The sequence below is a fragment of the Peromyscus leucopus genome, chromosome 7, assembly GCF_004664715.2.
Source record: "Peromyscus leucopus breed LL Stock chromosome 7, UCI_PerLeu_2.1, whole genome shotgun sequence".
In the NCBI taxonomy this organism is placed as follows: Eukaryota; Metazoa; Chordata; class Mammalia; order Rodentia; family Cricetidae; genus Peromyscus; species Peromyscus leucopus.
The window spans coordinates 52,570,459-52,593,240 of NC_051069.1; the positions used below are offsets into that span (position 1 = coordinate 52,570,459).

The window sequence follows — 22,782 nt, forward strand, 5'->3', positions numbered from 1 at the left end:
ACAACTGGCCGAAGCACTGAGAATAAGTGTCTGTGGAGTGCTCAGCCACAAATTGGCCATCTATGTCACACTCCCTTCTCCCAAGGCTCAATGACCATTGTGGAAGAAGGGGCAGAAAAATTGTCAAAGCCAGATATCAGGCTTATAGATGTGACCAGAGTGTGGCACTCACAAACTCACAGTAGCTGTTATTACAAACCTATTAATATTCTTGCATGGAGTGGTAAGGGGTTAATGAGCCCCCCCCCACCCTAGTTGAGAAGCTATTGACCATCAGTGGATTCTAGTGGAGGTCAGTTTTCTTCCATTACAGTGGATGACCCAATACACATGATTATATGAGCAGCATATATTGACCTCAGTGGGGCATAGAAAAAAGAGGATATGAAATTGGAAGAAGGCAGATGGAGGGGTAGATCTGGAAGAACTTGAGGGAAGAGTGGAAGATGTGAACAAAAAAACATTGTATACATGTATGAAATTCTCAAAGAAATAATAAAATAGTATGTATATAAAAAGGATTCTCTCTTACCCAGCATCTATCAACTGCTGATAGTTCCAGAGGAATGGGGTAAGACCCTCATATATTCTAGAAGTTTTGTTGACTTAATTCTTTTCTTGTACAAGTAAACAGCTACTGTGAGTTCATGAGTATAGTAGCCATGTCATGTCCAGAAGATAGAATTTTACAGGACTCGTCCTCAACTTCTTTGTTGAGGATGTTGTTACTTTCTTTCTGCCTCTACTTGTTCAGCATTGTCCAGGCCTTGATTGTAAAAAGGAGATATTAAAAGTGTCTGGTTTAGGGGTGAATATTCATAATCTCTTAGTCTCTGCTAAGCCTGGACACCTGCCTGTGTACCAGACCTCTTATTCCTGATGGCCTCTTCCTATGTTCAACTCCAGTAATTCTCAAGACCATTTATGATTATCACTTTTATTCTCTCTCTCCCCAGTCCCAGGAAGGATGGAGAAGCCACTGGAGTGGACACAGTTTGCACCTATCACCCTGACCACATAGGTCAGGGCCTGGCCAGAGAGCAATTGTACTTGGAGCTGAGCAAGCTGACCTATGGTGTCACTCAGCTGGGCCCCTACAATCTGGATCAGGACAGTCTCTATGTTAATGGTGAGAGATGAGTATTCGCCATTTTTCTTCTGCTGAGAAAACACACCTAACAAACACAACTTAAGGAAAGGAAGGTAAATTTTGGCTCAGGGTTTGACATGGGCAGAGAGATAGGAATGCTGGCTCTCACTTTACTTTCTCCTTTTTATTTACTCCAGGGCCTAAAGCCATGAAATGGTACTACCCACATTCAGTAGGCGTCTTCCCTGTTTAATTAAACTCCTCTGGAAATGCTGTGACAGACACACCCATGTGTAATCTCATAGGTTGTTCCAAATCCCATCAACCTGACAGCCAAGCATCACAGGCCGCTCACCTGTATTGCTGCTCAGCAAGCCACATGTACTTCTTATCTCCTTTCTATCTGACCCCTAGACCTTCACTCCTCCATTTGTGCAGCTTATACCCACCAGAGCTTAGTTACTACCCCAGCAGTGAGTATGATGAGGTTTCAGATGTCACTAAAGTTCGAAATTTTCTACCATACACAACCCAGACATTAGAAATGGAGGAATCCATGAACCTACTGTCTACACCTCACCCTCACCCTCTGTCTAGCCTTGAGTGCGCTAAGATCTATTCCCTGCTGTTGTCCCAGATATAGGCTCTTCCTCTCTGGAAAATACAGAAGAGTGGAGTTCACAACCAGCCCCTTAGGGTGCTTTCTCCCTAGCTTTTACACTGGGAGCTCCTACTTCAACATAAAAGGTCATGTTTGAATGTTGATTTCTTTTTCCTCCCTGGGTGAGCTCCATGGCTAAAGGTATGCTACAAACACAGTCTGAAGTAAAATGGGAAATAACATTTTTCTTAAGACAGATTTAGAAACTCGAGTAATTTAAGATGCCCTGTGGCAGAGAGCTTAGTTCATGCCCAAAGTTGCCTTTTTGTTGACAGTTTTTCTCTTTCCTCATCACCTTTTTTGTGTCTCTACAGGTTATACCCATCCAGCCTCAGATACCATCCTTAACAGTGAGTATTTCAGACCTCTACATGTCCCTAGCCACCTCCCTTCTCTGCAAATATGAGATGCTGGATGAGCCAACCTTTCTTCTATTATCCACTTTAAATGAGCAGGAGTTCAAAAGGTTCATAGAAATATAGTCTAAGATACAGAGAATAAGAATCACCCACCCTTCCCCAAAGCACACAACCCAAGGGTGATGCAAATTTCAAACAATAGATGTCATAAAACAAAACACAGATTCTTGGATATAGTCATCCAGGCTACTGCCATTCCTTAAAGATATGTCACAATTTGTATTTCATTCCTCATCTTAGGTTTTTGTTTTTGTTTTTGTTTTGTCTCAACACCTATGACTACCACATCCTTTCCAGCTTCCTCTCTTGCTCCATCCCCTACAACCAATTCCACAGGTAGGAGGGATACATGCTCTTATTGGTACCAATAAGGCAAGCAAATCATTTCATCTCTCAATGTCCATTTACCTTTGCAGTGAAGACTTTGTTTTCTGTTATTCAATCTAGTTACTCAGGATCCAAATTCTGATCCCAATCAGTACCACAAAGGAGTTTCAGAGCATTGGACTACACACTTTCTAGATATCATTCAGGTCTCTTTGACCATCAACTTACATTTTTTTTCTGTTACTGTGATAAAGTTTTCTGATCAAAGCATCTCAAGGAAGGGAGGAAGGCCTTATTTTTATCTGTTTAAGGTATAGTCAGTCCATCATAGAGTTAAAGTGGCAGGAGCGTGAAACAGTTGGTCACATCACATTCACAATTGGAGAACAGAATCATGAATATATATTAGTGCTCCAGTGCTCTTTCTCCATTTTATACATGACAGGGTGCCTCACCTATGGAAAGATCTTGTTCAAAGTTATAATGTGTTTTCACGTATCAATTTATATAATCAAGATAATCTCCCACAAGTATGCTGAGCCTGTCTCCCAGGTGACACTAGTGTCTTTCAAATTGACCATAAACAGGGACCATCTCAGTCACTCATCCTAAAGATACAGTTGTCCTCCAAACGTTCTTCTCATAATTACCAAGGGCAGAGACAGAGTGCCAACCTTCACCCCTCCTCTTGTTCACTTCCCACATCCAACTGTCATCTCATCTCTTGTCCCTTTGGAAGCACTCCCAAGCCTCTTCTTTCTCTGTAGCTACACCATTTAGACTTTATTAAAACCGGCATTATTTTTCCTAGAAAGACTGTAGCAGCCTCTATTCTGGCTTCCTAATGTCTTCCACACAGCAGCTATAGCATTCTTTATGATGTGTTTGTATCTATAGAATTACTTTCTTATAAAAAATATTTGAGTGATTCCATTTGTTCTTAGTCACACCCAAAGCTTTGTGCTACTTAACCATTGCCTCTCTGGAATAAGCTCAGACAGAGGGTCTGGCAAATCTCACACCTGTAATTCCCTCTGGCCATAGTAAAGTAATTTTAAGTTCCTTTAATTTACCAGGCTCTCTTCTCCTGCATGCCCTTATCCAGGATGCCTGGGGTATTTTCCTTATTGGTTAAATTCTAGTAACTCTTGGCTGTGCTTTTTGTCACATATGAAATAATGCTTTCTCCAAAGAGTTTTTGTTAGTCATTGGTTGGGTCACTCTCATGATTTTCCTACCTGCCCTTCCACTAGCTTCTGTAACACGAATCTTAAAAGTTCTTATTAATAAAAAGACAAACCTGGAGAGGCGTATTGGGGTGAACACTGCAAGATCAAAGAAGCAGAACAAGCCACAGCTTCCTCACCTTGCCAATTCCTCAGCTGATCCTATTTCCTTAGACTGGAAGCCTCTGAGTCCTCATCCAAATGGATCTCAGATGAACTGCTGCTAACAGCTTAAAAGCTTAACCAGCTCTAGTTCCTGGTTTTCATGCTTTGTGTGCTTTTCTACTTTCTGCCATCACTTCCTGGGATTAAAGGTGTGTGTCACATGCCTTGCTGTTTCCAGTGTGGCTTTGAACTCACAGAGATCAGGATGGATCTCTGCCTCCCAAGTGATAGGATTAAAGGCATGTGTGCCACCATTTTCTAGCCTCTGTGTTTATCTAGTGGCTGTTCTGTCCTCTGACCCCAGATAAGTTTATTAGAATGCACAATATATTGGGGGACATAATATATCACAACAAGCTTCTCCTGTAGTATAATAGTTTGGTAACTTCCCTGGTTTATACATTAGATGATGACTCCCTGTTCATCTTTGGGCCTAAAGTATTTATCACAGAACCTTTCACACACAAAGAAAAGTTCCAATTCTAATGTTTTAGCAGGTCTGAAATGTGTCCTGCTTCAAAATCTACTAGACCAATAATGTCACTTAGAAATAGAAGCAGCCTTGGTCATTACCATGTCCCTATTTTCTCCACTGCTACAGACAATGGTACTGTCATGGTACCCATAACTCTCAACTTCACCATCACCAACTTGCACTATACAGAGGAGATGGGAAATCCAGGTTCCTTGAAGTTCAACTCCACTAAGCGGGTCTTACATTATTGGGTGAGTCCTTCAAAGAAACCCACCAACTACCTTACAAATCCCTGGCAAAGCCTCATCTATATTTTTTGCTAACTCTTTTTATTTATTTATTTTTCCATCAGCTTGAGACCTTGCTCAATAAGACCAGCATTGCCCCACACTATTCTGGATGCAGATTGTCTTCACTCAGGTAAGACCTCCAGATGGAGTGGTCTGTTGTGGAACAGCCAGCAGAGATCATGTACTTCTAACATCCCGTTTTACCATCCACCCTGACACTCTAACACTTTCTTCTTTCCCAGATAGTGTGTAGATTGAGTTATTAGTAACTTACTAATAGTTGTTTAATGTAGAAAATTCAAGTGTTATTCTACTTAAAATGAGAGTCTCTTAGAAAAACTGGATTTCCTGTATACAGTATAAACAAAATATTTTATGAAGTTCTAAAGAGATGGGTCATTCGGTACAATGCTTCCCACAGAAGCATGAAAAAGTGAACACAACCCCTAGAGTCCACATAAAAAAGGTAGGTGTGGTGGCAAACATTTGTAATGCCAGCACTGGCAGAAAGAAAAACCCTGATTCAACAATTGGAGAGAACTCACTCCTGGAAGAAACAGGCAGATGAAATAAGTCAGTCAGCTTAACCTAACTAGAAACCCTAAGGTTCCAATGAATGAACAATAACAAATAAAATGAAAAATAGTACAGGATGCTGGGCTGGCAAGATGGCTTAGTGGGTAAAAGCATTTGCAAGGCAAGCTTGATGATGAGTTTAATTCCCAGAATCAACATAAAATGCCAGATTTGGTGGCATGCATTAGTAATCCTAATACTCGTACAATGAGGTGGGAGACAGAGAGGAATGTCCCAGCCAGTTTGCCTGGAGTGTGCAGTTCTTCAGAAAACAGAGAGACCCTGATTCACCAATGTGAGAAAGCAGAATCCTCGAAGCTGCCCACATACTCAGTGTTGCTTGCTTGATTTCTGATCCTCAATGTCCAAAGACTCAGAGGAGACAAGAGAGACCCACTTTTAAACTTTATTACCACCCCCTTCATGATCTTCAGCCTTCTTCCTTCTGCCCCCTGCTTTCAATGTCCCGAGTGCTCAAGAACAACCTCAGTGTTTCAATCTCTCATGTCTTCCTTCTAGGTCTGACAACTATGGAGCAGCCACAGGAGTGGACATAATCTGTACCTTCCACTCTGACACCATGAGACCTGGGTTAGACCGAGATCAGCTATTTTGGGAGTTGAGTCATGAGACCCATGGCATCACCCGTCTGGGCCCCTACACCCTGGACCAGAACAGTCTCTACATCAGTGGTGAGATCCCACATTAAAGCCATGATATCTCTCTTTTCTCTCCCTCTCCCTCTCCCTCTCCCTCCCCCCCCCTCTCTCTCTGTTACTTAGATTCTTAGGTTTTGCTGAAGTACTGAGCAATTCAGCCCTCTTTCTAGAATGATTTTCCTTCCTTTTGTGTCTGTGCTCTCTCTTTATTGTGATGACTCAAAAACACCATGGGGAACTAGGTAGAATGCTTGCTTTGAATGAATAGGGATCTTGGTCCCATTAGCATTCCAGTTTCACTTTTCAGAGTCACATCTCAGTTGTTTGGCTCAGAGCAAGGGTAAAGCCTTTGCCTCTGCTTTTACCCCCAAAGACTCCACATTCTCCTTTTGCCTTGATCCTTGATATTCATCCACAAGTCCCTCATATTTTCTTTCTGTGCAGGTTACCATTTTGGAGCTGCAGCCCCAGCAACCACCAGTGAGTATTTCTGGCTGTCATTGCCTAGGTTCTGCCTCCAATTTCAGGGATCCCAAAAATAGTGCTTTTTCCAAAGAGTTTTTCAATCATTGTTGGATTTTATAGTCATCTCCTGCTAGCTTTCACTTCCCTGGCCAAAAGATTGAAAGACTGTTGTCTGTTAATCTTTGGACCTATAGAGGCTATTGAAGAACCTTGCATACATACACAATAAATGTTACTTGAAAGAATGAAGAAAGGAAGGTCTTAATAACTTCAGAGTTATAGAATATCCTCTGTTTTAGATTCTGTTAGTCTCACAGTATCCCATGGTTATGTCTGGGAATAGCTGTGCTCACTGCTTTGTTCCAGGCTGGGAGCTTCTCTCTTCATCTGCTCCTTAGTCAGTGGTTCAATGGTGGCACTCATCACTCACAACTTCACCATCACCAGCATCCCCCAATACCTCAGTGAGAGAAACAACACCCTCCTCACCTGGCTCCTTGTGTGAGGAAGACTCAGACCCACACACCATCTCCTATCTCACTGACACTTGCATGGGTTCCATTTTAGTTCTTTCACAAACCTGACGTTGTTGTCCTTAAGAAATAAATTAAGGCACAATAACATTTTTTCTTTTAAAGAATTTATTTGAGCAAGTAATAATTTGTGAAGTGAGAAAAATCAAATCAAAGATGGATCAGGTCTTCTAAAGAAAGACAATGGGGAAGCAATTACAGACAAATTCTGAACAAAGCTAGGAAAGTACTTGGTTATTTGCAACTGTGCATTGTATCATTCTTATTTGATTGCTCCTAAAGCTCTTGCTGAATAAGTTATTGGGTGACTTCTAGTTGATTGAGATGGTTTAATTTTGTTTTTCTTTTTCACATTTTTCTCTTCTCTCTCTTTCTCTCTCTTTCCATCTTTTATACTGGTACTGATAGTAGAATAAAGGGAGAAAAGAAGAAGGAGACAAAGAGGTTGGGGAGGAACAGGGAGAGATGGAGGAGGGCTGGAAGGATAGGAGACAGGGAAAAGAAAGAGGAAGGAGGTGGAACAGAGGGAAGGGAGGAGAAGATGGAGAAATGGAAGGGAAAGGGGCAGAGAGGAAGTGTAGGAAAGAAAGAAGTAAGTTTATATTTCCTATGAAAATACTCGGCACAAGAAAATAAAATTTGTGGATTGCTATTCTTGTAGGAGTAAACTGACCCTCTCTGTTTCCCTGTCTTTCTGTGTATTTCTCTGTCTCTGTCTCTATTTTGGTCTGCCTCCCCACCCCCACCTGTGTGTGTGTGTGTGTGTGTGTGTGTGTGTGTGTGTGTGTGTGTGCATGTGCACATGTGCGTGCACACTGAACTTGCATAAATCTGCATGTACATTTGAGACTGCATTCCCAACAAAATTTGCCAGTATAAGTTGCTCTTAAGAATCCAGGAGATCCAGCTGGGACCTCCCGCTCCCATAAGCTCGCTTCCCCCTGACTCTTGCCCTTCATTAACCCCCCTCACTCCAACTTTGTTCATGTAGATCTGATCCATTTCTCTGTTGTTGGGGGATCCCTGTGTCTTTCTTAGGGTCCTCTTTACTAGGTAGCCTCCCTGGAGTTGTGAGTTGTAGTCTAGTCATCCTTTGTTTTACACCTAGTATCCACTTATGAGTGAGTATATACCACGTTTGTCTTTCTGAGTCTGGGTTACTTCACTCAGGATGATATTTTCTAGTTCTATCTATTTGCCTGCAAACCTCATGATGTCATTGTTTTCTCTGCTGAGTAGTACTCCATTGTGTATATGTACCACATTTTATTTATCCATTTTTCAGTTGAAGGGCATCTAGGTTGTTTCCAGGTGCTGGCTAATACAAACAATGCTGCTATGCACATAGTCGAGCATGTGCCCTTGTGGTATGATTGAGCATTCCTTGGGTATATGCCCAAAAGTGGTATAGCTGGGTCTTGAGGGAGGTTGATTCCCAATTTTCTAAGAAAGCACCATATTGATTTCCAAAGTGGCTGTACAAGTTTGCATTCCCACCAGCAGTGGAGGAGAGTTCCCCTTGCTCCATATCCTCTCCAGCATAATCTGTCTTCAGTGTTTTTGATCTTAGCCATTCTGACAGGGATAAGGTGGTATCTCAGAGTCATTTTGATTTGCATTTACCTGATAATTAGGGACGTTGAACAATTCTTTAAATGTCTTTCAGCCATTTGAACTTCCTCTGTTGAGACTTCTCTATTTAGGTCTGTAGCTCATTTCTTAATTGGACTGTTGGGTATTTTGATGTCTAATTTCTTGAGTTCTTTATATATTATGGATATCAGCCCTCTGACAGATGTGGGGTTGGTGAAGAGCTTTTCCCATTCTGTAGGCTGTCACTTTGTCTTGTTGACTGTGTCCTTTGCTCTACAAAAGCTTCTCAGTTCCAAGAGGTCCCATTGATTAATTGTTTCTTTCAGTGTCTGTGCTACTGGTATTATATTTAGGAAGTGATCTCTGGTGCCAATGCATTCAAGACTGCTTCATACTTTCTCTTCTATCAGGTTTATAGTAACTGGATTTATGTTGAGGAACAGAGTGGGAGAACAAGAAAAGAGACACCATGATAAATGAAGACCCCATGGGAATAGGAAGAAGCAGAGTGCTAGAGAGGTCCCCAGAAATCCACAAAGATACCTCCATTATAGACTACTGGCAATGGTTGAGAGAGTGCCTGAGCTGACCTACTCTGGTGATCAGATGGCCGAACACCCTAAGAGTCATGATAGAACTCTCATCAGTGACTGGTGGAAGCAGATGCAGAGATCCATGGCCAAACCCCAGATGGAGCTGCAGGAATCCAACTGGCACGAGAGAGGAGGGATTATATGAGCAAGAGATGTTGAGACCATGATTGGAAAAAGCACAGGGACAAATAGCCAAACTAGTGGAAAAACATGAACTGTGAACCAATAGCTGAGGAGCCCCCATGGGACTGGATCAGGCCCTCTAGATAAATGAGACAATTGATGAGCTTGAACTGTTTAGGAGGCCCCCAGACAGTGGGACTGGGACCTGTCCTTGGTGCATGAGCTGGCTTTTTTGAACCTAGGGCCTATATTGAGACACTTTGCTCAGCCTTAGTGTAGGGAGGAGGGGACTGGACCTGCCTCAACTGAATCTACCAGGCTGGGCTGAATCCCCAGGGGAGACCTTGCCTAGGAGATGGTGGGAATGGGAGTGGATGGGGGGAAGGCTGTGGGTGGGAGGAGGGAGGACAGAGGAATCCATGGCTGATATGTAAAATTAAATTAATTATAAAATAAAAATATTTATTTAAAAAAATCCAGGAGATCTGTCAGAAAGAAGTAACAACTTCTCTTAAAGAACCATACTCGGCCGCGCGGTGGTGGCGCACGCCTTTAATCCACATCACAAGAGCGATCTCTTATTCAGCACCTGCTACCAATGAGTCCAGAAAGCAAAGCTACACAGAGAAACCCTTTCTCGAAAAACCAAAAAAAAAAAGAACCATACTCAATTTTTTCACTTAATATATCTGGTTTGGGTTGATTAAAAGATGTCCACAGCACAGAATTAACAACACTGTAATTTTCTGGGGTTGGCCAGGTCTGCAGCTGGGAGACTGAAAGTCTTCTTAAATTACCCTATCAGCTTTTGAACACTCATTAGACTTAACTCATTTAGGCACCAGTGAGTTTAACAATCAGTATGTAGAAACCAAAAAAGTAAAAAATTTCCCATCTTCAAAACAGATATTAAACAAAGTAAACAAATGAAAATATGTTTAAAAGACATTAGAATGAGAAGGCTGTGATTTAAAAAAAATATATTAAAATTCATGTTTCAGGAAGCTGATATAAACTTAAAGAATTCATGAAAGGGGATATTTTACCTGTGAACACTGGCATTATACTGAATAAAGATTATACCATGTAAAGGAATAAATTACACTCAATTATCATTGAAATAATGGTAATTTACCTACAACTCAAGGCATTTGTTACTATAATTCCTAGCAAATTTCCAAAATATAAGAAATAGACAAAAGTGAGAGCTCCCATCTGGACCAGAGGTGAGCAACTGGGTTCATACCGAGGGAGGCCTGCCACTAGATCCCATCCCTCGGCCCCAGCCCTCCAGGGGAAGACCCGACCAACTCAGCTCCAGTTGCCTGCCAGCGGGCAGGGCTCCCCAAGAAGGTTCCCCTCCTCCAAGACCCCCGAGCAGACCCTGCAATCTACATTCCCTGCCCCCACACCCATCCGCCCAAGACCCCCTCCACTTCCTGAGACTTGGAGACCAGCCCCCAGCTCCCATCTGGCCCAGAGCTCCCATCTGGCCCAGAGAGCTCTCATCCAACCCAGAGAACTCCCATCCAGCCCAGGGAAAGAGAAAGCTCTCATTGGACAAAGAGCCATTATTGGACCAAGAGTAAACTCATGAGACAGGGAATCTGCCAGCCCTGATTAGACCAAGAGTGGCTTTCTGAGAAGTAGAATCTGCCACCTCTCATTAGACCAAGAGAGGCTTCCTGAAACACCAAATCTGTCAGCTCTGACTGGACCAAGGGCCCTGATAAGACCAAGAACAAATCTGTGAGTCACAGAATCAACTAGAGTGGGTTGACCCAAGAGCAGCTCACTGAGACAAAGAAACTGCCTGCTCCAATCAGACCAAGAGCTAAGATTAGACCCAGAAGGGCCCCCTGAGACACAGACACAACAAACACAGAGTGGACCAACAACAACTCACTCAGACACAGGCACCTCTAATACCTATTAGATGAGGAGACAGGCAGACGTCAAGGCAAAAGCACATACAACAACATAAAGAGCAATACAGCATCACCAGAACCTAGCCCTCCTCCAACAGCAAGACCTAAACATCACAAGGTGGAAGAAGCAGAAGAAAGCAACCTTAAGAATAGAATCATGAAGATGCTAGAGGCCTTTCAAGAAAAAAATCAAAAATGAAATTGAGGAAAAGATAAACAAAAAAGTGGAGGAAATCAATAAAGAAAATGAGAAAAAGTCAAACAACAAATGGGAAGAAATCTATAAAGAACTAGAGGAAAAGACAAATAAAAAAGCAGGTGAAAACAATAAATCCCTTAAAGAAACCCATGAAAAAAGCAATGAAACAGGTGAGGGAAACAGTTCAAGACCTGAAAGGGGAAATAGAAACAATGAAGAAGACACAAACAGAGGGAATGCTGGAAGTAGAAAATCTGAGTAAACAAACAGGAAACACAGATGCAAGCATAACCAACAGAATACAAGAGATGGAAGAGAGAATCTCTGGTGTAGAGGATACAATAGAGGAAATGGATTCATCAGTCAAAGAAAATACCAATGCAAAAAAAATCATAACACAAAATATCCAAGAAATCTGAGACACCATGAAAAGACCAAACCTAAGAATAATAGGGATAGAGGAAGAAGAATACCAACTCAAAGGCACAAAATATATTCAACAAGATCATAGAAGAAAACTTTCCCAACTTAAAGAAGGAAATGCCTATGAAGATACAAGAAGCTTATAGAACACCAAACAGACTAGACCCCAAAAAAAGTCCCCTCACCACATAATAATTAAACAACTAGACATACAGAATAAAGAAAGACTATTAAGAGCAGCAAAGAAAAAAGGCCAAGTGACTTATAAAGCCAAACCCATCAGAATAATACCTGATTTCTCAATGGAGACTTTAAGAGCCAGAAGGACCTGGACAGATGTAATGCAGATACTAAGAGACCATGGATGCCAGCCTAGACTAATATACCCAGCAAAACTTTCAATCATCATAGACAGAGTGAACAAGACATTCCAAGATAAAGCCAGATTTAAATAATACTTATCCACAAACCCAGCCCTACAGAAAGCACTAGAAGGAAAATTCCAAACTAAGGAAGTCAGATATACCCATGAAAACATACCAATAGATAATACCATAGCATTAAACCCCAAAGAAGAGAAGTACACACACACTACCACCAAAATGTAACAGGAATGAATAATCACTGGTCATTAATATCCCGTAATACCAATGGACTTAATTCACCTATAAAAAGACACAGGCTAACAGAATGGATATGAAAGCAGGACTCATCTTTCTGTTGCATACAAGAAACACACCTCAAATTCAAAGATAGACACTACCTAAAAATAAAAGGCTGGGAAAAGTCTTTCCAATCAAATGGTCTTAAGAAGCAAGCTGGTGTAGCCATCCTAATGTCCAGCAAAAAAGACTTCAAACTTCAAAAGAGATCAAGAAGGGCATTACATACTAATCACAGGAACGATCCACCAAGATGAAGTTTCAATTCTGAACATTTATGCCCCCAAACTAGGGCACACACATATGTAAAAGAAACATTACTAAAGCCTAAATCACATATAAAACCCCACACATTAATAATGGGAGACTTCAACACCCCACTTACACCACTGGACAGATATCCCAAATCGAAATTTAACAGAGAAATAAAGGATTTAACTGATGTTATGACTCAAATGGACTTAATCGATATCTACAGAACATTCCATCCTAACAAAAAAGAATATACCTTCTTCTCAGCACCCCATGGAACCTTCTCTAAAATCAACCACATACTTGGCCACAAAGCAAACCTCAACAGATACAAAAAAATTGGAATAACCTCCTGTGTTCTATCAGACCACCATGGTTTAAAGTTAGATTTCAACAACAACAAAAACTACAGAAAACCTACAATCTCATGGAAACTGAGTAATGCTCAACTGAATCACCAATGGGTTAAGGAAGAAATAAAGAAAGAAATTAAAGACTTCCTAGAGATCAATAAAAATGATTATACCACATACCCAAACTTATGGGAACTATAAAAGCTGTGCTAAGAGGGAAATTCATAGCACTAAATGCCCACATAAAGAAGTTGGAGAAATCTCACACTAGTGACTTAACAGCACACCTGAAAGCTCTAGAACAAGAAGAAGCAAAGTCGCCCAGGAGGAATAGACACCAGGAAAAAATCAAATTGAGAGCTGAAATCAATAAAATAGAAACAAAGAGAATAATACAAAGAATTAATGAAACAAAGAGTTGTTTTTTTTTAGAAAATCAACAAGATAGAAAAGCCCTTATCCAAACTAACCAAAAGTCAGAGAGAGAGAGAGCATCCAAAGTAGCAAAATCAGAAATGAAAAGGGAGACATAACAACTAACACCGAGGAAATCCAGAAAATCATCAGGTCATACTTCAAAAACCTCTATTCCACAAAACTGGAAAATCTAAAAGAAATGGATAATTTTCTGGATAGATACCACATACCTAAGTTAAATCAAGACCAGATAAACTATTTAAATAGTCCAATAACCCCTAAAGAAATAGAATCAGTCATTAAAAGTCTCCCAGCCAAAAAAAGCCCAAGGACCAGATGGTTTCAGTGCAGAATTCTACCAGATCTTCAAATAAAAGATAAACCAATACTCTTTTTTTCCTGATAACACTATTTTTATTGTAGTAAAGTCTTACAGCATGAGAGAAAACCAGCATGATAATGTTATTATTGCTACCCATGCAGTCATTACTTAATAGAGATGAAAATTAATAATCTTAATATTACTCCATGCCTGGCCTTACCCAGATTTGAATATTTACTAGCTGTATCCTGCTGTTTCCTACTTCTTTTTTCTTTCATTTTTCTTTATTAAGAAATTTTCTACTCACTCCACATACTATCCAAAGATCCCCCCTCCTCCCTCCTCCTACACCCAGCCCTCTTTCCCAAGCCACCCCACATCCCCACATCCCCCAAATTGAGGTCTCCCATGGGGAGTCAGCAGAGCCCAGCACACTGATCCTAGGCAGGTCCAAGCCCCTTCCCACTGCACCAAGGCTGTGCAAGGTGTCACACCACAGGCACCAGGTTCCAGAAGCCTGCCCGTAGACCAGGAGCAGATCCTGATCCCCCTGCCTGGGTGCCCCCCAAACAGTTTGAGCCAAACAACTGTCTTCCATATCCAGAGGGCCTAGTCCAGTACCATAGGAGACTCCACAGCTACCAGTCCACAGTTCATGGACTTCCACTTGTGTGGCTGGTCATCTCTGCATATCCTCCCATCATGATCCCAACGTCCCTTGCCTGCAGTATCTCTCCTCTCTCTCATCAATTGGATTCCTGGAGCTCAGCCTGGTGCCTGGCCGTGGATCTCTGTATCTGCCTCCATCAGTCACTGGACAAAGGCTGTATGATGACAGCTAGGTTATTTGCTAGGCTCGTCACTAGAGTAGACTGTTCCAGGCACCCTCTGGACCACTGCCAGCAGACTAAGATGGGGTCATCCTTGTGGATTCCTAAGAGCCTCCCCAGCACCCTGCCTCTTCCTATTCCCATTATGTCTTCATCTATCATGATATCTTCCTCCCTGCCCTCCCACTCTGTCCCTGTTCCAGCTTGACCCTCCCATTTCCCTATGTTCTCATCCCTCATTCCTCACCCTCTGCCACCTCCCTACATCCAGTCCACTCATGTAGGTCTCATCCACTTCTCCTTCACAGGGTCATTCATGTATCCTTCCTAGGGTCTTTCCCTGTTAGCTAGCTTCTCTGGAGTTGTGGGTTGCAGTCTGGCCATCCCTTCCCTCACATTTAGTATCCACTTATGAGTGAGTACATACTACCAATACTCTTTAAATTGTTCCACACAATAGAAACAGAAGGAACATTACCAAATTCCTTCTATGAGGCTACAATTACCCTGATTCCCAAGCCAAAAGATGCAACAAATAAAGAGAACTACAGCCCAACCTCCCTCATGAACATTGGTGAAAAAAAAAATACTCAATAAAATACTGGCAAACAGACTCCAAGAACACATCAAAACAATTATCCACCATGATCAAGTAGGCTTCATCCCAGGGAAGCAAGGGTGGCTCAACATACGAAAGTCTGTTGATGTAATACACCATATAAAAAAACTGAAAGAAAAAAACCACATGATCGGGATGGAGAGATGGCTCAGAGGTTAAGAGTCCTGGCTCTTCTTCCAGAGGTCCTGAGTTCAATTCCCAGCAACCACATGGTGGCTCACAACCATCTGTAATGGGATCTGGTGCCCTCTTCTGGCATGCAGGCAGAACACTGTATATATAATAAAATTTAGAAAAAACCACATGATCATCTCACTAGATGCTGAAAAGGCATTTGACAAAATCCAACATTCCTTCATGATAAAGGTCTTGGAGAGATCAGGAATACAGGGAACATACCTAAACATAATAAAGGCAATTTACAGCAAGCCAACAGCCAACATCAAAGTAAATGGAGAGAAACTCAAAGCAATTCCATGAAAATCAGGAACAGGGCAAGGCTGTCCACTCTCCCCATACTTATTCAATATAGTACTTGAAATTCTAGCCAGAGCAATAAGACAACATAAGGAGATCAAGGGGATACAAATTGGAAAGGAAGACGTCAAGCTTTCGCTATTTGCAGATGACATGATAGTATACATAAGTGACCACAAAAATTCGACCAAGGAACTTATGCAGCTTATAAACTCCTTCAGCAATGTAGCAGGATACAAGATTAACTCGAAAAAATCCGTAGGCCTCCTATATACAATTGACAAACAGGCTGAGAAGGAAATCAGAGATGCATCACCCTTTACAATAGCTACAAATGATATAAAATACCTTGGGGCAACATTAACTAAGAAAGTAAAGGACCTGTATGACAAGAACTTTAAGTCCCTGAAAAAGAAATTGAAGAAGATGTCAGAAAATGGAAAGATCTCCCATGCTCATGGATAAGCAGGCTTAACATAGTAAAAATGGCAATCTTACCAAAAGCAATCTACAGATTCAATGCAATCCCCATCAAAATCTCAACACAATTCTTCACAAACCTGGAAAGAACAATACTCAACTTCATATGGAAAAACAAAAAACCCAGGATAGCCAAAAGAATCCTGTACAATAAAACAACCTCTGGAGGCATCCCAATCCCTGACTTCAAGCTCTACTGTAGAGCTACAGTAATAAAAAACAGCTTGGTACTAGCATAAAAACAAATATGTGGACCAATGGAATTGAATTAAAGACCCTGACATTAATCCATACACCTATGAACATAATATTTTTGATAAAGAAGCCAAAACTGTACAATGGAAAAAAGAAAGCATCTTCAACAAATGGTGCTGGCATAACTGGATGTCAACATGTAGAAGGCTGCAAATAGATCCATTATCTGTCACCGTGCACAAAACTTAAGTCCAAGTGGATCAAAGACCTCAACATAAATTCAGTTACTCTGAACCTGATAGAAGAGAAAGTAGGAAGTAGTCTTGAATGCATTGGCACCAGAGATCACTTCCTAAATATAATACCAGTAGCACAGACACTGAGAGAAACAATTAATCAATGGGACCTCTTGGAACTGAGAAGCTTTTGTAGAGCAAAGGACACAGTCAACAAGACAAAGTGACAGCCTACAGAATGGGAAAAGCTCTTCACCAACCCCACATCTGTCAGAGGGCTGATATCCAGAATATATAAAGAACTCAAGAAATTAGACATCAAAATACCCAACAGTCCAATTAAGAAATGAGCTACAGAGCTAAATAGAGAAGTCTCAACAGAGGAAGTTCAAATGGCTGAAAGACATTTAAAGAATTGTTCAACGTCCCTAATTATCAGGTAAATGCAAATCAAAATGACTCTGAGATACCACCTTATCCCTGTCAGAATGGCTAAGATCAAAAACACTGAAGACAGATTATGCTGGAGAGGATATGGAGCAAGGGAACTCTCCTCCACTGCTGGTGGGAATGCAAACTTGTTCAACCACTTTGGAAATCAACATGGTGCTTTCTTAGAAAATTGGGAATCAACCTCCCTCAAGACCCAGCTATACCACTTTTGGGCATATACCCAAGGAATGCTCAATCATACCACAAGGGCACATGCTCGACTATGTGCATAGCAGCATTGTTTGTATTAGCCAGCACCTGGAAACAACCTAGATGCCCTTCAACTGAAAAATGGATAAATAAAATGTGGTACATATACACAATGGAGTACTACTCAGCAGAGAAAAAAAAGACATCGTGAGGTTTTTTAGGCAAATGGATGGATCTAAAAAATCATCCTGAGTGAGGTAACCCAGACTCATAAAGACAAACATGGTATGTACTCACTCATAGGTGGATACTAGATGTAAAAAAAAGATGACTAGACTGCTACTCACAGCTCTAGGGAGGCTACTAGAGGACCCTAAGACACAGGGATCACCCAACAACAGAGAAATAGATGAAATCTACATGAGCAAACTGGACGTGATAAGGGGTAATGAAGGGCAAGTGTTGGGGGAAAGAGAGCTTAGGGGAGTAGGAGATCCCAGCTAGATCAAGAACAGAGAGGGAGAACAAGAAAAGAAATACCATGATAAATGAAGACCCCATGGGAATAGGAAGAAGCAGAGTGCTAGAGAGGTCCCCAGAAATCCACAAAGATACCTGGCACATGCCTTTAATCCCAGCACTCGGGAGGCAGAGGCAGGTGGATCTCTGTGAGTTTGAGGCCAGCCTGGTCTCCAAAGTGAGTTCCAGGAAAAGCGCAAAGCTATATAGAGAAACCCTGTCTCGAAAAACCAAAAAAAAAAAAAAAAAAGATACCTCCACTATAGACTACTGGCAGTGTTCGAGAGAAAGCCTGAACTGACCTACTCTAGTGATCAGATATCCAAACACCCTAACTGTTGTGATAGAACTCTCATCCTATGACTGATGGAAGTGGATGCAGAGATCCATGGCCAGGCCCCAGGTGAAGCTCCAAGAGTCCAATCAGCGAGAGAGAGGAGGGATTGTATGAGCAAGAGATGTTGAGACCAAGCTTGGAAAAAGCACAGGCACAAATAGCCAAACTAGTGGAAACACATGAAATATGAACCATAAGGTGAGGAGCCCCCATGGAACTGGATCAGGCACTCTGGATAAGTAAGATAGTTGATTAGCTTGAACTATTTAGGAAGCCCCCAGGCAGTGGGACACGGACCTGTCCTTAGTGCATGAGCTGGCTTTTTGGAGTCCGGGGCCTATGCTGGGACACTTTGCTCAGCCTGGGTGAAGGGAGGAGGGGATTGGCCCTGCCTGGACTGAATCTACCAGGCTGAGCTGAATCCCCAGGGGAGTCCTGGCTCTGGAGGAAGTGGGAATGGGAGGGGATGAATTGGGGGGAGGGGAAGCGGAAGGAGGGAGGAAGAGACAAGAAGAAAGAAAAAAACCTTAAAAATAAAATACAGATATCCAAAAAAAAAAATTAAAAAAAGGAAATAGACAAAAGTAAAGTTTTGGAAACTTGGTTAATTCACCATTTCTGCATTAATGGTGACAGGTTTTCTTTAACTGCAAAAATGGGGGGGAATTTTTTGGTTTTTTTGGTTGATTTTTAAAGTGAAGTCTGTTTTGAAGTATAGAAGAGTTTTCTCATGGGGATCTTGTAACTGTGTTCTCCTGAACTGGACTTGAAACAATTATGGTTAGACCTTTCTTTGAAAAACTTAATTTTGTAAATATTATAAATAAATGTTTAAGCTAAATGTTTTCTCATTCCAAAGCTTATAATATTATGTTTTCTAGAAAAATAAGTAAAATCATGTATCATTGTAGGTTGTAAGATTATTAATGATCTTAACTTTATACATTTTATCAATTAAAACACCTTTTCAATAAAAGAGAAATAAGTGATGGAGAAAGGGACAAATAGAGAGGACAAGAGAAGAGGGAAATGAGAGAAAAGGAGGGGAAGTGGAACAGAGAAGAAAGGAGGAGCAGAACAAGAAGAGACAGAGAAGAGAAGGCAAGGAAGAGAGGAACAGGTAGATGGTGAAGAGTGTAAGAGGGGGAGAAGGAAGGGCAAAAGAGATGAAGAGGAAAGGGAGAGAAAAAGAGAGGGACAGACAGACATTAGGAGTCACCAGTCCTGCCTGAGCAGGCAATATGGGCCTTTCCCCTCACAAAGAAGCAAAGATCCATGTTTATACTTAACCCCCATATATGGAAGGTGGGAGGGTAGAAGTGATCTATTAGAATTCCTCACATCAAGGACATCCTTAACTGACATCTAAAGTTGCCTCCATTAACAAGTCACCCTTGGATTTACTGAGAGGCATACAGGGAGCCCTTGGAAGACAAACTACAAAGCACATTAATGGCCCCATCCCCATCTATCTCCTGTCATATCAGCTTTAGCTTTATCTCTTTCTACCTGCACAGCTGGGGAAGTCAGTGAGGAGATGTTCACAGTGAACTTCACCATCAACAACCTGCGCTACTCAGCTGACATGGGCCAGGTTGGCTCCCCCAAGTTCAACATCACGGATACACTCATGCAGCACCTGGTGAGCTACCTGCTTCCCCTCAGGCCCTTCCTTCCCCTCCTAAAGTAGATGCCTGCCTCTACCCAACTCTGACTCATTTCTTTCTCTGCAGCTCCGCCCTTTGTTTCAGAGGAGCAGCCTTGGCCCCCTATACACAGGCTGTAGAGTAGCCACTCTGAGGTGAGACACATTCCCCACTTACAGCCCCATTCTCCTACCCTACCAACCCATTATCCTACTTGAAAAGGCTTGAAGTTGTGATGATGGGAACACTTAGGATTGATGTGTACTTTTTTGTCTTTTAATGATTTTATGACAATTTTTATTTTATAGCAATAGGGTACTTGCCAATAATCCCTCAGTAGTGGGGTGGTGGAGTGGCTAAGCAGGAGAGTCCCTGCCTAGAATGTACCAGTTATGGACATGGGCATGGCTTGGCTGTAGATCACTTATTAAGAATGTACAAGACCCTAGTTTTGATGACCGCACAATAAAAATATGAAATTGTAAAAACAAACAATAAAAACCTTAAGGCTGGGTATAATAACACAAACCTTTAATCCTATAACTTGGGAGGCAGAATCAGGCAGGCAGATCTGTGAGTTCAAGGCCAGCCTGGTCTATACAGTGAGTTCCGGGATAGCCTGTGCTACATAGTGAGACCCTTTCTCAAAAACAAAAAGTATTAAAAGGCTGGCTGACTGACGAGTGAGCTTCTGAATATCCCCTGTCCCAGTGCTTGGATTACAAGCACATGTAGTCATACTGGGCTATTTTTTTTTTTTTACATGGGTTCTTAAGAATTAGAAATCAGGTCCTCCTTTTCCTCCTGTTGGGTTGCCTCATCCAGCCTTGATATGAGGGTAGTGCCTGGTCTTATTGCATCTTGTTATGCCATGTTTGGAGGGATATTCCTGGGAGGATTTTTCCTGAAGGAAAGTGGAAGAGCAGTAAATCTGTGAGAGAAGGAAGGTGGGAATGGGGAGGAGAAAAGGGAGAGGAGACTGTGGTCAGGATGTAATTGTATGATAGGAGAATAAATAAAAAGACAAAAAGAACTCAGGTCCTTTTGCTTGCAGAGCAAGCATTATTATCCACCAAGTCCTTTCCCCTCCTTGATTCTTTTTTTTTTTTTTGTAGTAAAATATATATAACACAAAATTTACCGTCTATATTAGTAAACTTCAGATTGCTTTAATGAACTATCTGATACAATTAACTTGTGAAGAGAAAGAGGATAACAATTCATAAAACCTTTGATACTGGAGCTCTCTGTACCACTTGAAAGTGTCTCAGCAGGTTGAACATTCTCCTCTCTTCAACACTCCTTATTGATTGGATAACTCCAGGGAGGGAGGAGCCTTGTGACTCTAGTACATTTCAGAGGCTTTCTGATACAGCTGCATTCTTTATTTTCTGGTTTTACTGAGCCTCTCTTTAAAACTTTGAGTCTATAATTAGCCTCTAACCAGAATAGAATGTTTTGATGCCAAAGGAATTGCTTCAAAACAAGGAAAAGGAAGAATAGGATGAAAAAGAGGACAAGAAGACTGTGAAGGGGAGGAGAAGAAGGAAGAGCAAGAGAAAAGGAGGGAGAAGAAGGGAAAAGAGTGGGGAAAGAAGAGCAGGGAAGTAGAATGAAGAGAAGAAGGGAATGAGGAAAGAAAACAGAAGAGGAAGAGGAGGAAGAAGATAATAGGAAGGAGGAAGGTGAGAAAGAAGGGGAGAGTAAAGAGGGAGAAAAGAAGAGGAAGGAGGCGAAGAAGGGGTGGTGAAACCAAAATTTGGATAACTGTAAGTAATCCGAGGATAGTGCAAAGAGAGAAGCTTTCAGGCACCAGTACCCACAGGTGTGGAGTCCTAATTTGTGAAAGTGAGTGAGCAAGGCAGCAAACATCATCAACAAAATCAAAGTGTAGGCTATGTACTGTATAGAGTGGCCACAGAGGGAGAGGCAGCAAGCGATCAAAATCTCCTCAATGGACACCTCTTCCTCCCCAACTCAGGTCAGTGAAGAATGGTGCCCAGACCCAGGTAGATGTCCTTTGCACCTACCACCGGGTTCCCACTGGTCTGGGACTGCCTGCCAAATCAGTTTTCTATGACCTAAGCTGGCAGACCCGTGGAATCACCCGGCTGGGTCCTTACTCCCTGGATAAAGACACCCTTTACATCAATGGTGAGCATTTTCCATCTCCATCTCCTGGCCCTCTTGCATGCTACAAAACTTCCCAGTTCCCAGTTCTTTAGGGGTTCAAATGCAAGCTTCCACCCCAAAACCCACCTACACCCCAAAAGACTACTCCTTAACAAGTCCCGACTTGAGAGATTTGGATCCAAACATGAGTGCTGTTGTTATTGCCAATGTGATGCTTCAGGCAATTACTTCACAAAGCAGTCTTTCTTGGAGAAATAAAGAGTATACACTTGTCTCAAAGCCTGCTTTCTTCTCACTCTTGATACTAGATTAACTTCTCTCCTGGACTGTTTTCTCACACAGGAGATGTAAGAAAAGGCATCAGTGTATCAAATGGCCTAATCTTCAGACACTACATATCAGAATAAAGCCGAGAAAGAACAGCTTCTAAGCTATATGCCCTGTATGGCATGTTCAAATGCAAGACGTATCGCTAGAAAAACTGGTCAAAATAGTTTCCTCCTTTCCTTTCCTTATTTCTCTCCCATCTTCTTTCTTTCCTTTCCACTTTCCCTTTCCTGCCAGTCCTCCTCTTTCTCTTCCTTTCATTCCCTACCTTCCCTTCCCCCTCCCTTCTCCTCTGCTCCCCTCCCCTCCACAACATGTCCTATCCTGTCCTTCCTAACCTGGAAATGGTTCTTAGGAACTTACATTCGTGTATCAACATTGCCTCATGAAGTAGCTATGTGTTTAATTGCTATAAGCAAATACCTGACATCAACTCATCAGAAGGTTTATTTTAATTTCCAATGTCAGGAAATCACTCTCATCGTGGCAAGGAAGTTGAGGTACCTGATCACATAGCACCAATAGTCAGGAAGAAAAAACAAGATAAACACAAGTCCTCTTATATCTCCAACATATTTAGTCACAGCCCA

The 22,782-nt window shown here is 41.7% G+C and overlaps 1 protein-coding gene across 1 annotated transcript in view; it reads left to right on the forward strand.

The window, feature by feature from the left end:
• The window catches only part of Muc16 (mucin 16, cell surface associated), a 197,758-nt gene that overhangs the window by 115,043 nt on the left and 59,933 nt on the right, over positions 1–22,782 (forward strand). Inside the window, 10 exon segments of the mRNA XM_037208222.1 lie at positions 957–1,129; positions 1,529–1,567; positions 2,066–2,101; positions 4,490–4,614; positions 4,716–4,783; positions 5,749–5,921; positions 6,333–6,368; positions 19,604–19,728; positions 19,820–19,887; positions 21,714–21,886. Of these exon segments, the coding sequence (XP_037064117.1) occupies positions 957–1,129; positions 1,529–1,567; positions 2,066–2,101; positions 4,490–4,614; positions 4,716–4,783; positions 5,749–5,921; positions 6,333–6,368; positions 19,604–19,728; positions 19,820–19,887; positions 21,714–21,886 (1,016 nt within the window).